Raw genomic sequence first — 21,901 nt, 5'->3', positions numbered from 1 at the left:
CTCTTAGCCGCCGCCTTTCCAGCGAAAACAATCCCAAATCCCTCAGCCTCTCCTCATAGGATCTCCCCTCCATACCAGGCAACATCCTGGTAAACCTCCTCTGCACCCTCTCCAAAGCCTCCACATCCTTCCTGTAATGTGGGGACCAGAACTGCACACAGTACTCCAAGTGCGGCCGCACCAGAGTTGTGTACAGTTGCAACATAACGCTACGACTCCTAAATTCAATCCCCCTACCAATAAACGCCAAGACACCATATGCCTTCTTAACAACCTTATCTACTTGATTCCCAACTTTCAGGGATCTATGCACACATACACCTAGATCCCTCTGCTCCTCCACACTATTCAAAGTCCTCCCGTTAGCCCTATACTCAACACATCTGTTATTCCTACCAAAGTGAATTACCTCACACTTCTCCGCATTAAACTCCATCCGCCACCTCTCGGCCCAACTTTGCAACCTGTCTAAGTCTTCCTGCAAACTACGACACCCTTCCTCACTGTCTACCACACCACCGACTTTGGTGTCATCAGCAAATTTGCTAATCCACCCAACTATACCCTCATCCAGATCATTAATAAATATTACAAACAGCAGTGGCCCCAAAACAGATCCCTGAGGTACACCACTTGTAACCGCACTCCATGATGAATATTTACTATCAACCACCACCCTCTGTTTCCTATCCGCTAGCCAATTCCTGATCCAATTTCCTAGATCACCCCCAATCCCATACATCTGCATTTTCTGCAGAAGCCTACCATGGTGAACCTTATCAAACGCCTTACTAAAATCCATATATACCACGTCCACTGCCTTGCCCCCATCCACCTCCTTGGTCACTTTCTCAAAAAACTCAATAAGGTTAGTAAGGCACGACCTACCTGCCACAAAACCATGCTGACTATCACCTATCAATTCATTACTCTCCAAATAACTATAAATCCTATCCCTTATAATTTTTTCCAACATCTTGCCGACAACAGAAGTGAGACTCACCGGTCTATAATTCCCGGGGATGTCTCTGTTCCCCTTCTTAAACAATGGGACAACATTCGCTAACCTCCAATCTTCTGGTACTATACCAGAGGCCAACGACGACCTGAAGATCAGAGCCAGAGGCTCTGCAATCACTTCTCTTGCCTCCCAGAGAATCCTTGGATAAATCCCATCCGGACCAGGGGATTTATCTATTTTCAGACCCTCCAGAATATCCTGCACATCCTCCTTATCAACTGTAATACTGTCTATTCTACTCCCTTGCAACCCAGTGTCCTCCTCAGCTATATTCATGTCCCCTTGCGTGAACACCGAAGAGAAATATTGGTTCAATGTACCCCAGGTTACTGTGGGAGGCGAGGGAAGAGATTGCAGAGCCTCTGGCGATGATCTTTGCGTCCTCGATGGAGACGGGGGAGGATTGGAGGATTGCGGATGTGGTTCCTATTTTCAAGAAGGGGAATAGGGATAGCCCAGGAAATTACCGACTGGTGAGTCTAACCTCAGTGGTTGGTAAGCTGATGGAGAAGATCCTGAGGGACAGGATTTATGAGCATTTAGAGAGGTTTAGTATGCTCAAGAATACTCAGCATGGCTTTGTCAAAGGCAAATCGTGCCTTACGAGCCTGGTGGAGTTCTTTGAAAATGTGGCTAAACACATTGACGAAGGGAAAGCGGTAGATGTGGTTTATATGGATTTTAGCAAGGCGTTCGATAAGGTCCCCTATGAGAGGCTTCTAGAAAAAGTGAGAGGGCATGGGATCCAAGGGGCTGCTGACCTGTGGATCCAGAACTGGCTTGCCCAAAGGAGGCAGAGAGTGGGTGTAGATGGGTCTTTTTCTAAATGGAGGTCGATCACAAGTGGTGTGCCCCAGGGATCTGTTCTGGGACCCTTGCCGTTTGTCATTTTCATAAATGACCCCTCTGGATGAGGAAGCTTGCCGACGACACAAAGGTTGGTGGGGTTGTGGATATTCTGGAGGGATGTCAGAAGTTACAGAGGGACATAGATAGGATGCAACACTGGGCGGAGAAGTGGCAGATGGACTTCAACCCAGATAAATGCGTAGTGGTCCATTTTGGCAGGTCAAATGGGATGAAGGAGTACAATATAAAGGGAAAGACTCTTAGTACTGTAGAGGATCAGAAGGACCTTGGGGTCCGGGTGCATCGGTCTCTAAAATTGGCCCCGCAGGTGGAGGAGGTGGTTAAGAAGGCGTATGGTGTGCTGGCCTTTATCAATCGAGGGATTGAGTTTAGGAGTCCGGGGATAATGATGCAGCTATACAAGACCCTCGTCAGACCCCACTTGGAGTACTGTGCTCAGTTCTGGTCGCCTCATTACAGGAAGGATGTGGAAAAGATTGAACGGGTGCAGAGGAGATTTACAAGGATGTTGCCTGGATTGAGTGGCGTGCCTTATGAGGATAGGCTGAGGGAGCTCGGTCTTTTCTCCTTGGGGAGACGAAGGATGAGAGGAGACCTAATAGAGGTATATAAGATATTGAGAGGCATAGATCGGGTGGACTCTGAGGCTTTTTCCCAGGGTGGAAATGGCTGCTACGAGAGGACACAGGTTTAAGGTGCTGGGGGGTAGGTACAGTGGAAATGTTAGGGGGAAGTTTTTCATACAGAGGGTGGTGGGCGAGTGGAATCGGCTGCCGTCAGTGTTGGTGGAGGCAAGCTCAATAGGGTCTTTTAAGAGACTCCTGGATGAGTACATGGAACTTAATAGGAAGGCCTAAAAAGGTAGGGATATGTTCGGCACAACTTGTGGGGCCGAAGGGCCTGTTTTGTGCTGTAGTTTTTCTATGTTTCTAACTTATTACAGTGAAAACACCTGAGGTCTTTCACCTCTTTTCCACCCTCATGGGTTTCTATTTTCACATGTGGTACTGTTCCCTGTGTGATCTACTTTTTATTTTCCATTGAAGGACTTCCTTCTCTCCCAATTTATATCCCTCTGTAATAACTCCACGGAGGCAAAAGTCCCATCACCAAGTTACTTTATTTACACTATACATCTGTACACAGCCAGCTCTCCAGTGGCTCCCTGCTGAATGTAGGCTGGGAGTCTCACATACATGCTTAAAATAGGAAGAATGTGTGTCCCTGATTTAACTATCAATTAGGACTCATCAGGTAGCTTTTTTGATACCAATCAAGTAAACGAACTCAAATTAACTTAGGGACAAAGTAAAAGGGGCAGCTCCCCAAAAGGAAGGGGGGAACAGCCCGAACCAAAATCAAAGTCGAAAGGAAACTTAAAACGTCAAACCAAAAGGTCATTATCGGGGTCGATAATACACCCCAGCCCCTGCAGTGCCCAGCGGGCGCGGAAGGTGTCAGCTGCGCCCGTGGACACCGCATGCTCCCTGTCCAGGGACACCTGGCCGTGAATGTAGCCGCGGTAGAGGGGCAGACAGTCGGGATGGACGGCCCCCTCGATCGCCCGCTGCCTGGACCTATTGATGGCGCGTCTCGCCAAGCCCAGGAGCAGGTTCACGAGGTGGTCGCCATCCCGGCCTGCCCCTCTCTGTACCAGGTGCCCATAGATTAGGAGCGTGGGACTGAAGTGCAAACAAAACATCAGGAAAAGGTGTTTGAGAAAACCAAAAAGGGTGTGCAGCCTAAAACACAGAACATAGACATGGTCCACGGACTCCACAAGGCCACAGAAGGGGCAGTCTTGGGAGCCCGTGAACCGGAAAAACCTACGATTGTACGGCACTGCTGCTTGCAGCACCCTCCACCCCAGGTCCCCGAGATACTTGGGGGAGATCCCTCCGCTGCCTGGCGGCAACAAGGCCCGCCAAGGTGTATCTGGGCGACAGGCGAGAACGTAGTAATGAAAGGTGTGCAGCAGCAGCCCGTACAGGAAACGCCTCCGTGTGGTGGTAAAGGGCACGGAGAACATTTCTGCGAGGCAGCATATGCAGTGGGGCACCTGACCCCGGGGGCGGGGAGGGCGGGGGGGGGGGGGGTTGTCTAGGCTTTGGGCCAATGTGAAATTCCGTCCGAGCCGGGGAACGCTTGGGCGGGATCCCACCGCACGCCTGCGCCGCCTCGAGACCACTTGCGCACTCTGGGCCGAGCACGACCGTCCTAAGGTCTTGGATGGCTTTGGCCATGCGCCAGACGGCCACCCCCGCGCGCTCAGCCAATGTGTGGGGGCTCCTCCAACATCCAGCACGTCCCCGATCCTGGTCACCCTGGCATCCACGGTCCTCCTCTCCGTCAGCCACCTGAAGTTGTACAGCTGGAGGAGTGGATTCCTGAGCAGCGGCTCTCGCACGAGAGCCGCTACTCCTGACGAGGGGGAGCTGCGTTGCGAGGCAACCTTGTTCCAGACCGTGAGGTGGTCCTGGTAAATGACGGGCAACTCCCGCAGGGCGGTCGGAATACGCCCCAGATCGATATGCAGAAGTTGCATGTCGTAATTCAAGCCGTGCAACTGGCGGAAGAAATACGTCGTCAGGGTACACCATCGTGGAGGCGGCTCGACATAAAGGTATCTCTGCAGGGTCTGGAGGCGGAAGGTCGCTACCTGTGTGCGAAGACACACCAGACCTTGTCCGCCCTCCTCAAGCGGGAGATGCAGAACCTCGGCAGAGACCCAGTGCAGTCGGTTGTCAAAGCCAGGGGGAGGGGTCAAAGTGACCAGCCGGTACCACAGCATGGAGGCAAGCAGCTGGTTTATGATGAGAACTGATGAGAATGGTAGGACAGCACTTGGAGCAGTCCTGCCCAGCGACTCAGGCGGGCGGAGACTTTGGCCTCCAGCTCCCATCAGTTCGCCGGCCAGGATTCCTCGGCTGGGCAGAGGGGATGGACCCCCAGGTAGAGGAGGTTGGTCCTGCTCCAGTTGAAAGGCCTGAGCTCCTCCGGAAGGGGGTCCATCTCCCACGGACCGACCAGGAGTCCGGAACACTTGGCCCAGTTGATCCTGGCGGAGGACGCGGCGGAGTACACCACCTGGCATTCTTGCATCCTCCGCAGGTCAGCCCGGGTCCGTGAACACGAGGAGCACGTCATCGGCGTAAGCAGACAGGACCACCCCTACGTCCGGGCCGCGCAGAGTCAAACCCGACAACCTCCTCCGCAAGAGGTGCAGGAATGGCTCCACGCATATAGAGTACAGTTGGCCGGACAAGGGGCAGCCCTGCCGTACTCCTCTCCCAAAGCGAAGGGGCACCGTCAGGGACCCATTAACCTTAATTAGACACTCTGTGGCAGAGTACAGTAATCGGACCGGCCGACAAAATGCGTCCCGAACCCGAATGCCCGCAGAGTCCCGAGCAAATACTCGTGCTCCACCCTGTCGAACGCCTTCTCCTGATCTAAAGACAAGAAGGCGCTCGACAGACCAGCCCTCTGGGAATGGTGGATCAGGTCCCGGACCAGATGGAGGTTATCGTGAATCGATCGGCCCGGGACCGTGTAGGACTGGTCAGGGTGGATCATGCACGGACCCAAGGCGTGAAGCCAATGCCCTGGCAAAGATTTTATAATCCGTGCTGAGGAGGGAGACCGGGTGCCAGTTTTTAAGGCACCGGAGATCCCCCTTCTTTGGCAGCAGGGCAATAGTCGCCCTGCGCCACGCAAGAGGCATCTCCCCGGTGGCGTTGCTCTCCTCCAGGACCCCCGCGTAGTCGTGCCCCAGGACGTCCCAGAGCACCCTGAAGAACTCTACCGTCAGCCCGTCCAGCCCTGGGGCCTTGCCCCGTTGGAGGCTGTTGAGGGTGCCGGTCAGCTCGGCCATGGTGATGAGGGCCTCGAGCCTGCCGACGCCCTCCGGGCTGACTTGCGGAAGGTACTCCCACAGAACTCTGCGGGCATCCTCGCTGGACGGATCCGGGAAGAAGAGGGAGGTGTAAAAATCCCGGACGATTGCCCGGATGCCCTCCGGATCCGAGACGGGGGAACCGTCGTCGGCCAGCAGCGTAAGGAGCTGCTGACGGTTAGCCCGCCCTTTTTTCCAGCGAGTTGAAGAAGGGGGAGCCGCGGTCCAGGTCCACTCTGAACTGGAGCCGCGACCTAACGTACGCGCCACGGGACCCGACGAGTTGCAGGTCCCGCAGCGCGCCCTTCTTCTCCCTGTACTCTAGCCGCAGGGCCAGGTCCGCGTCGGGCTGACTGAGACGTGCCTCCAGGTTGAAAACCTCCTTCTCCAACTCCTCGAGCCTGGCTTTCCGCCTCCTCGTTGACCCCCTCGCGTACTCCCGACAGAAGGTCCGGACGTGAGCCTTGCCCACATCCCACCATAGCCTCAAGGAGGGGAAGCCTCCCCGTTTCCTTCTCCAGCCGGCCCAGAATCGACGAAACGAGTCCAGGAAGCGCTCGTCCTCCAGCAGCGTGTTGTTGAAGTGCCAGTACGCGGACCCCCCCCGGACGCGAGACGGAGCAAACTCCGCCCACACCAGGTGGTGGTCCGTGCACGGCACCTGCCGTATGGAGGCCGACGGCACGCCAGACACGTGCGCCCTCGAAATGTAAAGGCGGTCGATTCTGGATGCTCCGTCTCCAGGCTTCACGAAACTGAAAGCTCTGGAGCCAGGATGGAGATGTCTCCAGACGTCCAAGTCGCAGGTCCCGAGCAGGTCCCGCAACTTCACCACCGCCGGGGTGCGCTGCCAGGGAACGGCGCGGTCCCGTGCCTCGAGGGTGCAGTTGAAATCCCCCCCGAGGATGATGCATTCGCCCCCAGCGATGGTGTCGAGGTGAGCGGACACTTTCTCGTAGAAAGTCGTTTGCTGCGGTCCGGCGCCCGGGGCGTAGACGTTCAGCAAGTGAATGACCACGCCCCCCACATGGACCGTCAAGTGCAGCAACCGGCCTGGCACCGGCTCCTTGACCCCCAAGATCTCCGGCTGAAAATTCGGGGCCAACAAGATAGCCACCCCGCTAGAAGCGAGAGTGAGGTGGCTCATGTAGAGCCCCCCTCGCCACTCCAGGAGCCATCGGGCTTCGTCTCCCGGAATGGTACGGGTTTCTTGCAGGAAGCACACCGCATACTTCCCGTCGTGGAGGACCGAGAAGTTCTGGAACCTGCGGAGTGGCTCGCTGCTGCCGTTGACGTTGAGGCTGGCTATAATCACCTTCATGTCAGTAGCATTGTGCCACCGTCACCACTTATCTAAGTGCGTGGGGGGCGCTGGCGCAAGACGCGCCAGTCCGCTCCCCCTCGAGCCCGTCGAGGAACTCCCGTACCCGACGCCGCTCTCTTTCAGTCAGGTCCGACGCGGCCTGGGAGCAGGCCCGCGTGGACCGGACGAGCAGCGCCAGGTCCGACCAACGGTCGAGGGCCAGTCGGACGCTGTCAGGGCGACCAGAATGGTCCTCGATGAAAGCCCTGAGTTCCCCAAAGGGGATGAGGGGCGACTCGGTGAGGGGCACGAGGGAGTCCCCCGCCTCGCTACAGGTGGACCCTGAAACGATCCCCGTGCCCACCACCGAGCAGCTTACCTCCTCGGGGCCGTCGCCCTTCGACTCCGAGTCCCCCGCCGCAGGGCGTGCAGCGGGCGGCACGGAGCCGCCGACGAGTCCTGACTCCCCCCCCGATCCCACCCCCAGGATCGGCGGAGGAGGGGTTCCCCTCGGGCTCTCGACCCTGGGTTTGTGGGTCCGTGGACGGCGGCGGCTCCGTATCCCCCCCCCGTCCCGAACGCCTGGACACCCCCCAAGCCCGGAGAACCCTCCGGATTCACGTTGGGGGTGCCCAGCATCAAAGGTTGGGACAGAGAGGGGGAGATAAATTCCTCGCCACCACCGCCCAGGGACCCGAAAATTGGGGTGCTGCTCCAGTCCCCCGGCAAGCTGTCGAAGAAGGACGGGTCGAATTCGACCGGGCTGAACGTAGCCGCGAGGGCCCCGCTCACACCCGGCCTCGGGGAGACCCGTCGGGGAACGCAGCAGCACGTGTTTAGTTTTAAATTTTTTCTTCCTGCCCCCGGTCTGGGGACAAGGTGTAAAAAACAGGCGGGGGCGTGGCAGGCGATGACATGAACGGGGGGCGGGGCCCACAAACTTCGAACCCCACGGCTCCCGAGGGGCAGCGCCTCTTCTTGCTGTTGTGCCCGTGGGTGGGAGACGCTGCCCGCACCCCGCCCCTCTTAACCTTGCCACGCCCCTTTATTCTCCCCATCACGTCCCCCGATGGTGACTGTGCCGGCTCGGGGCCGCGTACCCCCCCACACTCGGACCCGGGAGCGCGCGCACCCGCGACGCCGGGCCCAGCACAGGACGCTGAGGCGCCCACGGGCCCGGGAGATGGTTTGGGAGGGGGGCCGGAGGTGGATGTGTTCCCCGAGCCGGCAGCCGGTGTGACTGGAGTGGAGGGGGTCGGGGTCACGTTCCCCCCCTTTTTCTTCCCTTTCCCTTTTCTCGGGGTCTTCTGGCCTCGCGGAGGCTCCACTCCCCCCCCACCGGCAGCCAAGGTGGCGGCTGCTGCCGGCGTGGTCTCCCCTTGCGGGGGGCCAGGTGGTGCTTGCTTGGGGGGAGAGGGGGCTGCGGCGCCAGCTGCGGCCGCCTTGGATTGGGGGTCGGCGGCCGCCTTGGAGACGGGGCAGTTCTTTTTAATATGCCCCGCCTCCTTGCAGGCATGGCACCGCATGCCGTCCGCGGACCAGAAGACCCGGTAAGTAGCCCCATCGAAGGGGACATTAAAGCCCCCTTCCAGGCACTCCTCCCGGGCCAGGCGGACATATACCTGGCGCCGGAAGGAGTACACGTGCTGGAGGGCCTGGTCACGAAGACCGAGCGGGACCGGCGCCACCTCGGACCTGACCTCCCCCAGTAGATGGAGGTGGGGGAGGAGGAGCTCCACGGGGATGAAGGGCGGGACGTTCGAGATGACCACTCGATGGGCGCTGGCCTCCAGGGGGTCCACCGCCAAGAATGTCCCGCCCACCGTGAGCCCCTTTTCCAGGGTGAGGTGGACCGCCCGCTCGGCCTTCAGAAAGAATACGGCCTTGCCGTACATCTTTGAGGCTGCGACAATGGCTGAGGGGCCGACAACCCCAGCCATTGCCCGAACGCACGCCTCGATGGTCATGTCGGGGTGGGCGTAGCACTTTACCCCAAGTTGCTTTGTAATCAATTTGAAAGGTGGTAGGGCCTTGGGTGCCCCCGCATAGGTGGGCCTAGACGGCCCTGCCACCGGCGACGGTGTCGTGGTCGCCATGATGTTAATGGGTGCTACGCCCACCCCGAGACTGGCCAGCTGCACGGCAGGACGTATTTGTTTTGATTTGTCCGTGGGGTGAGGGGTGCAGAGAGGGTTGAGTAAGGGGCCTCCCTGTCCTTTACGTGAGGCACAGAGGAAGGGAGTATGGGTGTGGGGGGGGGGCGTGTCTCTGCCCTAGTATTGGGGGACAGAGAGGGAACGAGGGAGGGTGAGGGTTCAGGCACTCTCTCCCCGGATATCAGAGAGGGAGAGAGAGGGGGATGGAGGAGCAGGAGGGAGGATGAGAGACAGGGCACTGAGGTGGGCTAGTGCCCCAGGTCAGGAGTGGAGGAGGGGGAGGGTGCCAGTGTTGGGGGCAGCAGCAGTGGGTGGGGGGACTTTTAATCTTCAGCCCTATTGGGCCTGACAATGAAAAGTCCAGGAGTGTCTTCACCCACCACCCCTGTGAAAGATGTTCCTGTGTTCTTCCCCCTCCTCCTTTTCAGGCACAGACCTTCGATGGTTAGGGGCACCAGCCCAACAACTCAGTCCTTTGATGTTGATCTATTTTTCTTTTTGTTGAGTGTTGTCCTCTCTCCTGCAGATGGAAAGCTGGGCCCTGAGCCTCCAGGCCCAAGGCCTCTGGTCTCGTTGGGCCTCTCCCTCTCTTTTCCAAAGGAGAGAGCACCTTCCAATGGCGGGATGCTTCAAGGGGGCGACGGCTCTTCCTTCCTTCCCTCTGATTAGGACCCTCCACAAAGGCAAAAGGACCCTTCACACAGCTTCTCTTTTCCTTTGTAGCTGCAATGCAGTGACGACAGTAACGTCCTCCTGCACACAGCCAGCTCTCCAGGTGCGAACTGCTGAATGCAGGTTGGGAGTCAGAGAATCAGAGAAACCCTACAGTACAGAAAGAGGCCATTCGGCCCATCGAGTCTGCACCGACCACAATCCCACCCAGGCCCTACTCCCAAAGTCTGTCACACCTGCTTTAAATAGGGAGCATAACGGTCCCTGATTTAACCATCAATTAGGACTCATCAGGTAGCTTTTTCGGCACCAATCAAGTAAACGAACTCAAATTAACTGAGGGACAAAGTAAAAGGGGCGGCTCCCCAAAAGGAAGGGGGGGAACAGCCCGAACCAAAAACAAAGTCGAAAGGAAACTTAAAACGTCAAACCAAAAGGTGATTATCGGGGTCGATAATACACCCCAGACCCTGCGGCGCCCAGCGGTCGCGGAAGGCGTCAACCGCGCCCGTGGACGCCGCATGCTCCCTTTCTAGGGACACCTGGCCGCGAATATAGCCACAGTAGAGGGACAGCCCCCTCGAAGGACTCATCAGGCAGTTCATACTCTAGCAAGCCAACCTCATTTGCCCGGCTGAAATCATCACACCCTCAAGGAATTAAATTGCTGTCGGAAGCTAGACTTCAATTTTATGCTCTAATGTATATTCACCTGCCATCTCTTCCCACTGTTTCAACTTTCTGTTCCTCAGCATGAGTTCTTATCATTTCTGGAAATGAGTTTTTAAACTCCTCCAGCAGAATAATATCTCAAATAACCTCATACAAAGAACAAGGAAATTACAGCATAGGAACAGGCCCTTCGGCCCTCCAAGCCTGCACCATCTTTTCCATCTTTAATACTCATTCATCTATTGAAGTTGCTCTATTTAATTCTTTCAAACTCGATATAAGTCTTTCTTACATTTCTAAACCACTGTCTCTATGCTTCTGGTAGACACTCGTAGACACTCAAAATAGCCCTTTTTACTTAATATTTTCCTGACACCTCCTCTGATAGTGCTGCAAACACCTCAGTAGCCCTGGCTACCAACTTGGTCTGAATTAACATTACCCACACCTCCTCTGACCATTTCACCTGTGTAGCCAATTTTTCAAAGGAAATGAAAAATGCTTCTGCGTCTTTTTCATCAAATTTTGGAACCTGTATTGGATGCCAGTCTTGGGTGACTGTGTGGAGTTTGCACTGTATGCACTGCATTGTCTATCTCGGTTTCCTCAGGGTGCTCTGGTTTGCTTCCACAGTCCACAGATGTGCAGCTAGGTACATTGGCCATGCTAAATTGTCCCTTGGTGTCTCAAGATTTGTAGGTTTGGGGGATTTGTGGGGTAAAGATATGGGGATACAGGGGTTGGGCCTGGTTAAGATGTTCTGTCAGAGAGTCGGTGCAGACTCGATGAGTCGAATGATCTCCTTTTGCACTGTAGGGATTTTATGATTCTATTCCACAGGGATCGGTGCTCGGACCCCAATGTACATTAATAATTTAGATGAGAGAACTAAATGTAATATCTCTGAATTTGCAGATGATACTATGCTGGGTGGGAAGATGAGCTGTGAGGAGGGTGCAGAGATGCTTCAGTGTGATTTAAACAAGCTGAGTGAGTGGGCAAATAAATGGCAGATACAGTATAATGTGGATAAAGAACAAAGAAAAGTACAGCGCAGGAACAGGCACTTCAGCTCTCCAAGCCTGTGCTGATCGTGATGCCTTCACTAAACTTAAAAAAAAACCCTTCTGCAGGTCTGTATCACTCTCTTCCCTCCCTATTCATGTACCCATCCAAATGCCTCTTAAATGTTGCTAATGTGCCTGCTTCCACCACCACCACCTCTTGATCATCAGTAGGGTAAAACTAACCTGTCTCAAATGGTCTAAGCCCAGTTCACGTTCCCTGTTCATGGGTGAACAATCCAACTCCAAGTGAATTCTGCTTCACAATAATAGGAAGAACCAACATCAAAGGATCAAAAAGCGATGTTGCTATGAACGTTTGGTCGCCACATGCCAGTTATCCTAGTGGTAACTTTTCTGAGATCTCCTGCTAAAAACCCAAAAGATCTGAAGGATCGTGAGGCCCTGCTTTCAAGATCTGTATTTGTACTAAAAATGAAAATCAAATGAGCTTTTTCCCTTCTGCTCCATGGAAGGTTTCTGTCCTCCCTGAGCTCGCCTTAGGACACCTGTGTTACATTGTGACAGGTGTATCACCTCAGCCAACCTCCCCACCTGCCACTGTTTGGGAAGCTTGGGCACTTCACGTGCAGCAGACAGCAAAAAAGGCAAATGGTATGTTGGCCTTCATAGCAAGAGTATTCAAGTACAGGAGCAGGGATGTCTTGCTGCAATTATGATGTGGAGATGATGGGGTTGGGCTGGGGTAAACACAGTAAGAAGTTTAACAACACCAGGTTAAAGTCCAACAGGTTTAAACCTGTTGGACTTTAACCTGGTGTTAAACTTCTTGCTGCAATTATACAGGGCCTTGGTGAGACCACAAGTGGAATATCATGCGTAATTTTGGTCTCCTTATCTTGGGAAGGATGTTCTTACTATAGAAGGAGTGCAGAGAAGGTTTACCAAAGTGAGTCCTCGGATGGCATGACTGACATACGAGGAGAGGTTGGGTCAGTTAAAATTGGAGTTTAGAAGAATGAGGGGGGATCTCATGGAAACCTATAAAATTCTCACAGGACTAGACAAGGTAGATGCAGGAAGGATGTTCCCTATGGTGGGGATGTCCAGAATGAGTGGTCATAGTCTAAGGATATGAGTTAAAACCTTTAGGACTGAGATGAGGAGAAATTTCTTCATTACCACAGAAAGCAGTTGAAGCCAAAATGTTGTATGTTTCATGAAGGAGTTAGATTAGGTCATGGCGAAGAGGATCAAAGGATACAGGGGAAGGCTGGATCATGCTATTGAGTTGAATGATCAGCCACGATCATAGTGAACGTGGAGCAGGCTCGAAGGGCCGAATGGCCTACTCCTGTTCTGATTTTCTATGTATCTTAGCCTCTGGAGTTAACACTATTTCTAATTTATCTACCAATTTGCTTAATTTGGTTTTATACATACTTTTCAAGCTTGCTGTGGTTATATTGTTTACTTCCAGATAAGATTGTGCTTGAAACACTGGATCATATTTTTTGGAATGGTGTGAGGAGACATGTGAAACCCCAATGAGAATAACCAGTCCAGTCGTCATATAACAATTATTGAAGACTGTTTATTAAATAAATTTATTAAAGAAAAGACAAATGCATATGAATCATATGCATATGAAGTTTATGCAGAGATTACCCTTTTTCCAAAATATATCTAAGATCTCTGGACTTCTGAAGACTTTCCCCTTCCCAAGCTTCATCCAAATTAAATAAATCTATCCGTCAAACCCAGTGCATAGTTAACACGCAATGTAAGACTGGGGATCAAGTCTGGGAAATGTGTTTTTCTGGTCCAGTGAAAATATTTAAACTGCCATTACAAAGGGTTCTGCACTGATTTGGCTCTCAGACTTCGATGTAGGCCTATCCTACTGGCTTCGAATTATGTTAAACTTCTTACTGTGTTTACCCCAGACCAACGCCGGCATCTCCACATTTGAATTATGGATCAGCCTGTTAGAAGTAAACTGGCCTTGCGGCTGTTAGATATAAAGCTGCTTCTGAGGGTGCTGGCAATTATACAATTTTTCCTCTTTGATTCTTCATTCTGTGTATTTGGCTGTTTGCATCTCTCAAATTCTTTGACTCCAGAAGTTAGCATATGTATACCTCCACTGATCTCTGGCATCTAGGTAAACTATTCCCTACTAGTAGGGTGATTTATACTCTGGTCTCTCGAGGTACCTGTTAATCTTGTTGCAGGGAAAAATACATCTTTTAAGTGCTAGCTACTGCTGTCACTAGGCAGATTTTTACCTGTTGCTCGGCTGATCACATCCTAGCTTTGTTAAATTCTGGTTATTGTTGTTACTAAGCTGTTCCATGACAGATTTCATGGTCATCATTAGACTTTTAATTCCAGATTTTTAGTGAATTCTGATTTCAGAATCACTGTGGTGGTGGAGTGCAAACCCAGGGGCCCTGAGCATTACTCAGGCTCTCTGGATTGCTACTCGAATGACACTACTGCTATGTCACTGCCTCTCCTGGTTTCTATCAGATCACCCCTCAATCTTCTAAACTTCCACAAATATAATCCTAAGCGACTCAATCTCAATCATACATCAGTCCTGTCATCCCAGGAAACAGATCCGCAGGGGGGGCCAGAAAATCTTATAGTTTCTGTTATCTGCTTCGCTCCCTTCTCGAATAAAGGGGTTATATTTTCTAATTTCCAACTGATGAAACCTTTGAAAATATAACAAATTTTGGAAAATGAACATGACCACATCTACTATCTCATCAGCCACCTCTTTTAAGACTGAGGATGAAGTCCATAAGGACATGTAGACTTGTCAACCAGCAACTTCCTCAGTGCTCAGCTCTGCTTCCCCAGTGATTGTAATTTTACCAAGGTCCTTTCTACGCTCCGCCTCTAATGTTTCAACCTTATCTTTTGTACTGATATGCTGGGCTCCTCCATCACTAAGGACGCAATAAATGGTTCTCTACACCTTTAAAGAGCCTCCAATTCTTACTTGGGGGAGACTGCAAGTAGCCTTGGGAAGACAAGCTTGAGTAGCTCTTGGTCAAGAATACTAGAAGCTTTGGATGGCTCCTTTGTAGCATAATGACAGGACTGGCTGACAGGTAACTGCAACACTATTGGCAAGTGACAAAGTTGGGAGGATGAGTGTTGTGAGTACAGGAGGAGAGGACATTCGGTGCATGCTCTATGGGCCACGACTATTGTCCTGGGGCATTGTCTAATCAATCCTATTAATCTTTTGGAGGACAAATTGTAAGTCTCTTGTGACGCTTCGAATATCGTATCCAGACCCATGATTGCAACAGTCTAAAGTTTCACAGTAGCACTGAGAAATTGTGTCTTCTGCTTGTTTTCTAATGGAAGCAGAGATCATGAATATTTTTCATCAGTATTTACTGTTGAGAAAGGTATGGATGTTAGGGAACTTGGGGAAATATATAATGATGTCTTGAGGAGCGTACGTATTACAGAGAAGGAGGTGCTGGAAGTCTTAAAGCGCATCAAGGTAGATAAATCCCTGGGACCGAATGAAATGTATCCCAGGACGTTGTGGGAGGCTAGGGATAAAATTGTGGGTCCCCAGACAGATTTGAATCATTGACAGTCACACGTGAGGTGCCTGAAGATCGGTGGGTAGCAAATGTTGTGCCTTTGTTTAAGAAGGGCTGCAGGGACAGGCCTGGGAACTACAGACCGGTGAGCCTAATGTCTGTAGTGGGTAAGTTGTTAGAAGGTATTCTGAGAGACAGGATCCATTGGCATTTAGAGAGGCAAGGACTGATTAGGGACAGTCCACATGGCTTTGTGAATGGAAAATCGTGTCTCATGAATTTAATAGAGTTTTTTGAAGGGGTAACCAAGAAGGTAGATGAGGGCAGTGCAGTCAATATTGTCTATGTGGACTTTAGCAAGGCCTTTGACAAGGCACCACATGGTAGGTTGTTGCATAAGGTTAAATCTTACAGGATACAAAGTGAGGTAGCCAATTGGATACAAAATTGGCTTGACGACAGAAGATGGAGGGTGGTTGTCAAGGATTGTTTTTCAAACTGGAGACCTATGACCAGTAGTGTACCTCAGGGATTGGTGTTGGGTCCACTGTTATCTGTTGTTTATATTAATGATTTGGATGAGAATTGAGGAGGCATGGTTAGTAAGTTTGTAAATGACACCAGGATTTGTGGCATAATAGATAGTGAAGAAGGTTATCTAGGATTGCAACAGGATCTTGATCAATTGGGCCAGTGGGCCGATGAATGGCAGATGGAATTTAATTTTGATAAATGTGAGGTGATGCATTTTGGTAGATCGAATTGGGGCAGGACTTACTCAGTTAAAGGTAGGGCACTGGGGAGAGTTACAGAAAAAGAGATCTAGGAGTACATATTCATAGCCCCTTGTAAGTGGATTCACGGATGGACAGGATGGTGAAGGAGGCATTCAACATGCTTGGTTTCATTGGTCAGAACATTAAAAACAGGAATTAGGACATCTTGTTGAAGTTGTACAAGACACTAGTAAGGCCACACTTAGAACATAGAACACTACAGCGCAGTACAGGCCCTTCGGCCCTCGATGTTGTGCCGACCAGTGGAACCAATCTAAAGCCCCTCTAATCTACACTATTATAGAACATAGAGACTTGGAATATTGTGTACAGTTCTGGTCACTATTATAGAAAGGATATTATTAAACTAGAAACAGTGCAGAAAAGATTTACTAGGAGGCTACCAGAACTTGATGGTTTAAGTTCATAGAAATCATAGAAAACCTACAGTGCAGAAGGAGGCCATTCGGCCCATCGAGTCTGCACCGACCACAATCCCACCCAGGCCCTACCCCCACATATTATACCCGTTAATCCCTCTAACCTACGCATCCCAGGACTCTAAGTGGCAATTTTTAATCTGGCCAATCAACCTAACCCGCACATCTTTGGACTGTTTTATAAGGAGAGGCTGGATAGACTGGGGCTTTTTTCCCTGGAGCATAAAATACTTGTGGGTGATCTTATAGAGATTTATAAAATAATGTGGGACATAGATAAGATCGATAGTCAACACCTTTAGTGGACATAGATTTAAGGTGAGAGGGGAGAGATACAAAAGGGTCCAGAGGGGCAATTCTTTCACTCAGATGGCGGTGAGTGTCTGGAATGAGCTGCCAGAGGCAGTAGTAGAGGCGGGTACAATTTTGTCTTATGAAAAGCATTTAGACAGTTACATGGGTAAGATAGTAGAGAGGGGTGTGGGCCAAATGCGGGCAATTGCGAACCCTGACCTATACAAGAAAGTCAGATACGATCTAAGGAGATATATCAAAAGGTTGTACCGGACCAATTTAGAGCCCCAGGCTAGCGACACGGACTCATGCTGACTATGGCAATGTCTGCAAGACATGACAGACTAGAAGATGACGGCATGTAAAATCGTCAGCTTCAACGCATGATGAGTTTCAACCCTGATGAGCTCAATGCATTCTACGCCCATTTCAAGCAGGAGGTCAGCGAGAGTACGGCCTCCACCCTGGAAGCCTCGGATGAACCTGTATCGGAGGTCACCATTGCAGATGTCAGAGCAGCTTTCTTGAAGGTCAACCCACAGAAAGCGACTGGCGCGGATGGGGTACCCGGAGGAGCACTCGGATGCTGCGTGGATCTGCTGGCAGGAGTATTTGCAGACCTCTTCTACCTCTCTTTACAACAATCTGAGGTTCCTACCTGTTTTAAGAAGACGACCATCATCCCGGTACCAAAGAAAAGCCAGGCAGCGTGTCTTAATGACTATCGGCCGGTGGCTCTGACATCCATCATTACGAAAGGTTAGTCATGGTACGAATCAATTTCAGGCTACCGGACTGCCTAGATCCACTCCAATTTGCCTACCGCCGCAACAGGTCCACAGCAGACGCCATCTCCCTGGTCCTGCACTCAACCATGGAACACCTAGATAACAAAGACACCTATGTCAGACTCCTATTTATTGACTACAGCTCAGCCTTCAGCACCATTATTCCTACGAAACTCATCTCCAAACTCCATGGCCTGGGCCTCGGCTCCTCCCTCTGCGACTGGATCCTGAACTTCCGAACCCACAGACCACAATCAGTAAGGATAGGCAACAACAACACCTCCACGATCAATAACACCGGTGCCACACAAGGCTGTGTTCTCAGCCCCTACTATACTCCTTATACACCGATGGCTGTGTGGCCAAATTCCCCTTCAACTCGATTTCCAAGTTAGTTGACGACACCACCGTAGTGGGTCAGATCTCAAACAATGATGAGACAGAGTACAGGAATGAAATAGGGAATCTGGTGAACTGGTGTGGTTCTCCCTCAATGTCAACAAAACGAAGGAGATTGTCATCGACTTCAGGAAATGTAGTGGAGAACATGCCCCTATCTGCATCAACGGGGCTGAAGTAGAAATAGAAGTAGAGCTTCACGTTTTTATGTGTCCAGATCACCAACAACCTGTCCTGGTTCTCCTCTCTCTCTCTCTCTCTCTCCAAGTTGGCTCGGCAGCTACAAATCTCACCAACTTTAACAGATGCACCACAGAAAGCATTCTTTCTGATTGTATCACAGCTTGGTATGGCTCCTGCTCTGTCCAAGACTGCAAGAAATTACAAAATGTCATGAATGTAGCCCAATCCATCACACAAACCAGCCTTCCATCCATTGACTCTGTCTACACCCACTGCCTCGGCAAAGCAGCCAGCATAATTAAGGACCCCATGCACCCCAGATGTTCTCTCTTCTATCAGGAAAAAGATACAAAAGTCTGAGGTCACATACCAACCGACTTAAGAGCAGCTTCTTCCCTGCTGCCATCTCTCTCTCTCTTTCTCTCATCCTCCTCCCGCACCCCCCCCCCCCCCCCCCCAACCCCCGACTGTAACATTACATTATGCACTCTCTCGTTTCCTTCTCAATGAATGGTATACTTTGTCTGTACAGAGTGCAAGAAACAATATTTCTCACTGTAAACTAATGTGACAATGATAAATCAAATCAATTGGGACCAGCTGAGTGGTAAAAACTGGGCGGCATGGACAAGTTGGGCCTAAGGGCGTGTTTCCATGCTGTAAACCTATATGACTTCTTTCAGACACTCCATCCTGATTGGTTCCATAAGTGTGCCGATGGGGTTGAGCATAAATTTTATGTCGTCTCCAAGCTCGCAATGAATTCGGTGTTGACCTCTTCTGTTGCATTAACATTGGAATGAGGGTCTTCTGTCATGATTTCCAATGTTACATGTAGAATCATTAAAGTGAGCAAGCTGTACAAAGTTGACATGTTACCTGTGTTGGCTGAATGGGTATGGGTTAATCACCCACCCATCATGGTCCCCATGCCCATTTTCAGGCACAAATTTAAACTCCGATATGTTAACTCAGTATTCAAAAGAGGAGAATAAACCACAAAACCCATTATATCCATTTGCAATTGATTTCAGTTATTGGGCAGTATTTTACAAACAAATAGCAAAATGTCAGGTTCTGACTGAAAGCTGGTGTGTTTCTCCCCAGAGCAGGACTGCTGCAGCAGCTCTTGAAGGAACGTGAAGTGTGAATTTCAAATAAAACTGTTGAATCTATTCGTCCCACAAAATTCAAATAGGAAAAAACAATGTGCAAGAAATAAAAGTGGAAAGAACTGAATTTCTTGTGCTTCATATACTGATTGCCAAATTTTCTGACAGAGGAGCTACTCTCGTCCACAGCCAAAGCTGGATATCACCATAAAATGCATCATGCCCGTTTATGCCATCTTTATCTGCCCTCATTTCCTTCCCTTTCTCTTGCCCCTGCACTTTAAGAAATAGAGCATTCCCAATTTGACATACCCTTGTTCCCAGCTTCCGTACATTTTCCACTGCACATTATTTAATTCTCTTTACTGTTGAATTCCCCTTCAGTCATAAGTGTAGCTTCTTCCCTGCAGTTTTCATTGGTACCACAACTCTCTCCTTATTTGACATTGTCGCTTTGTCTCCCCTGTCTGCGAGCTGCTTGAGGCCTGCACCCTCTGGAAGCATGTGAGGCGATGGGGGGGGGGGGGGGGGGGTTGAGGGGGGGAGCGGAGGGAGGTGGTAAAGGAGGGGGATAGGTTAGAGGGGTTAAGTGGTTGCAATCTTGGATCCTAGCTCCTGGGGATGGGCTCAGATTTACAGGTGTGCACCTCCAATTCCGACCCCATCCAGGTGACAGTTGTTCAGGCTTGCACTTTCTCAGATTCTAACTCCTAAACACTGGGCGCCAACTGCTGCTGAACAGCAGAACTACAACTTCCATTAGATATCACAGGCTGGTCGCCCCCATTTCCAAACTGACGATCCTCATTGTGCAAATGCTCAGCTACACGCAGCATGGGTAATGTAGTTCCAAACAGGTGAATGTCTCCACAGTGCCTGTGCTGAACTAAGAGCTGCAGTGGATCAGGTATGTCCTTGTCCTCTACTCTTTGCTTTATTGAGAATAGTAATTACTTTTTCAATTGTGGGCCGGTTTACAATGTATGTCTGCACCTGATTGATTTCTCTCAGAACCAATCAGAGAGCCTACATTTTGCCCCCCCCCCCCCCCCCCTTCCAGACTTTGGGGGCTCCATGCCAGGGCACGATGTGTTTCATTGTGAATCCACCCTGGTCCTGATGATAAATGTTCTTGGGTGCTTATTGCAAGGAGTCTTTAACTTTCTTCAATTAAATTTCACAGGAAGACCTAGAGATTCCTATTCCCAGATACTTTGTCAAGGATAAATTGAAAGTTTTGAAGGCCAGAGAAAACATTCTGGCGCGGATATTATCCCAAAATGGGACACAAGTGGAACAGGTTAGTATTGATTGTCTTTATGTTCTTATTTCTTTACCTAAGAAGCATGTGATTGAAACCTGATTTTAAAAAGTTAAAGGTATTGTACAGCCGCAGAGTAATGAAGAAAATGGACACTACTTTGAAAAAGCAGAATGTAAAAGGCCAATTTATTTTGCTACAACATGGAGCTCAGGGAAGTCATCTTTTATGATTTCTGTAAAGGCATAGGGACTGACTTGTGTCTGCATGTCTGGGAAATCACATGAAATGCAAATGACCTTCCGAGATACAAATGATTGCGCCCTCCATTTCAATTAAGGAGGCTTAGAGTAACAATAAGTAATAGACTTTCAGGCCTCATGGACATGGAAATGCAAATAATGATGTTCAGAAGCTATTCATAACTGGAATGTTGATGGGAATATCAAAAATTCCCTATTGTATTACAATTGCTTAGCCAGTTAACCCATTGGTCTTGAGAGTGAGAATGCTAATACTGTGGTAACGTTACAGAAACTAGCTGACAGCAAGAAACACATCATTAGCTGCAATTTTAAGAAGCCTACAGTTAGTCAGTCTGGGAGGAAACTTTGTCTACTTCACTAGAGTAGCGTTCCCAAGAGAGAGAAAAGGAAACTGCTGCCTATCCACTACCTGGCAGCCTTTCCTGAGTGGGCGGTTTCGAAGCGCCCAGGGTACCCTCAGTTCTAGACTCCGGAATTATGGTAAGGAATATTTATAGTACAGGAAAAATAAACACAGTGTAGCGGGATCCCTCTTTTTAACTCCACTGGGCTTATTTTAGGTTGGGTTCTCCGTCACCCAAACCCCACCAATGCCCGAGTGATTCTCTCTCTTGCCGATGGAACAATGGCCACCTTGCGTCTACTTCACTAGAGTAGCGCTCCCAAGAGAGAGAAAAGGAAACTGCTGCCTATCCACTACCTGGCAGCCTTTCCTGAGTGGGCGGTTTCGAAGCGCCCAGGGTACCCTCAGTTCTAGACTCCGGAATTATGGTAAGGAATATTTATATTGTGACTTAGTCAGAGATCATTGGTGAGAAATTGAAAAGATCAAAACGGACTCCAATGGAAGTCAAAGATATATATATAAAAACATCAAGGTCAAAGGTCGCCAAACACCAGGAAAACAACACACCATGCCTTATGCTCTATAAGCTATGGAAGGAATACTAAAACGGACACATCGGAATTCTTACTTTATACAAGTTTACCAGTGTCTTAAACTATGAAAGGTGCATGCAAAAGCCCCCCCACTTTCCCCAAAGCCTCATCCACTATGATGATCTCGGGAACTTCGCGAATTACCAGGGGATACTCACAATCCTAGTTTAAATTGCTCAGTGGGCTTCAGGCTGCGTACTGGAGATGACCGAGTGGAGAGTGCTGTCATGCTGGTCCGAAGAGGAAAGAGAGAGAAG

General features: G+C 50.4%; 1 protein-coding gene across 1 annotated transcript in view; it reads left to right on the top strand.

Annotated features, from left to right (window-relative positions):
* Nucleotides 1-21,901, top strand: part of LOC144503791 (dynein regulatory complex protein 11-like) — a 531,388-nt gene that overhangs the window by 21,465 nt on the left and 488,022 nt on the right. Inside the window, exon 3 of the mRNA XM_078228677.1 lies at nucleotides 20,362-20,478. Within this exon, the coding sequence (XP_078084803.1) occupies nucleotides 20,362-20,478 (117 nt within the window). The remainder of the gene's footprint in view (nucleotides 1-20,361; nucleotides 20,479-21,901) is intronic.

The sequence above is a fragment of the Mustelus asterias genome, chromosome 14, assembly GCF_964213995.1.
Source record: "Mustelus asterias chromosome 14, sMusAst1.hap1.1, whole genome shotgun sequence".
In the NCBI taxonomy this organism is placed as follows: Eukaryota; Metazoa; Chordata; class Chondrichthyes; order Carcharhiniformes; family Triakidae; genus Mustelus; species Mustelus asterias.
The sequence above is the reverse complement of the archived record's forward strand: the minus strand, read 5'-3'. Positions and strand labels throughout refer to the sequence as shown.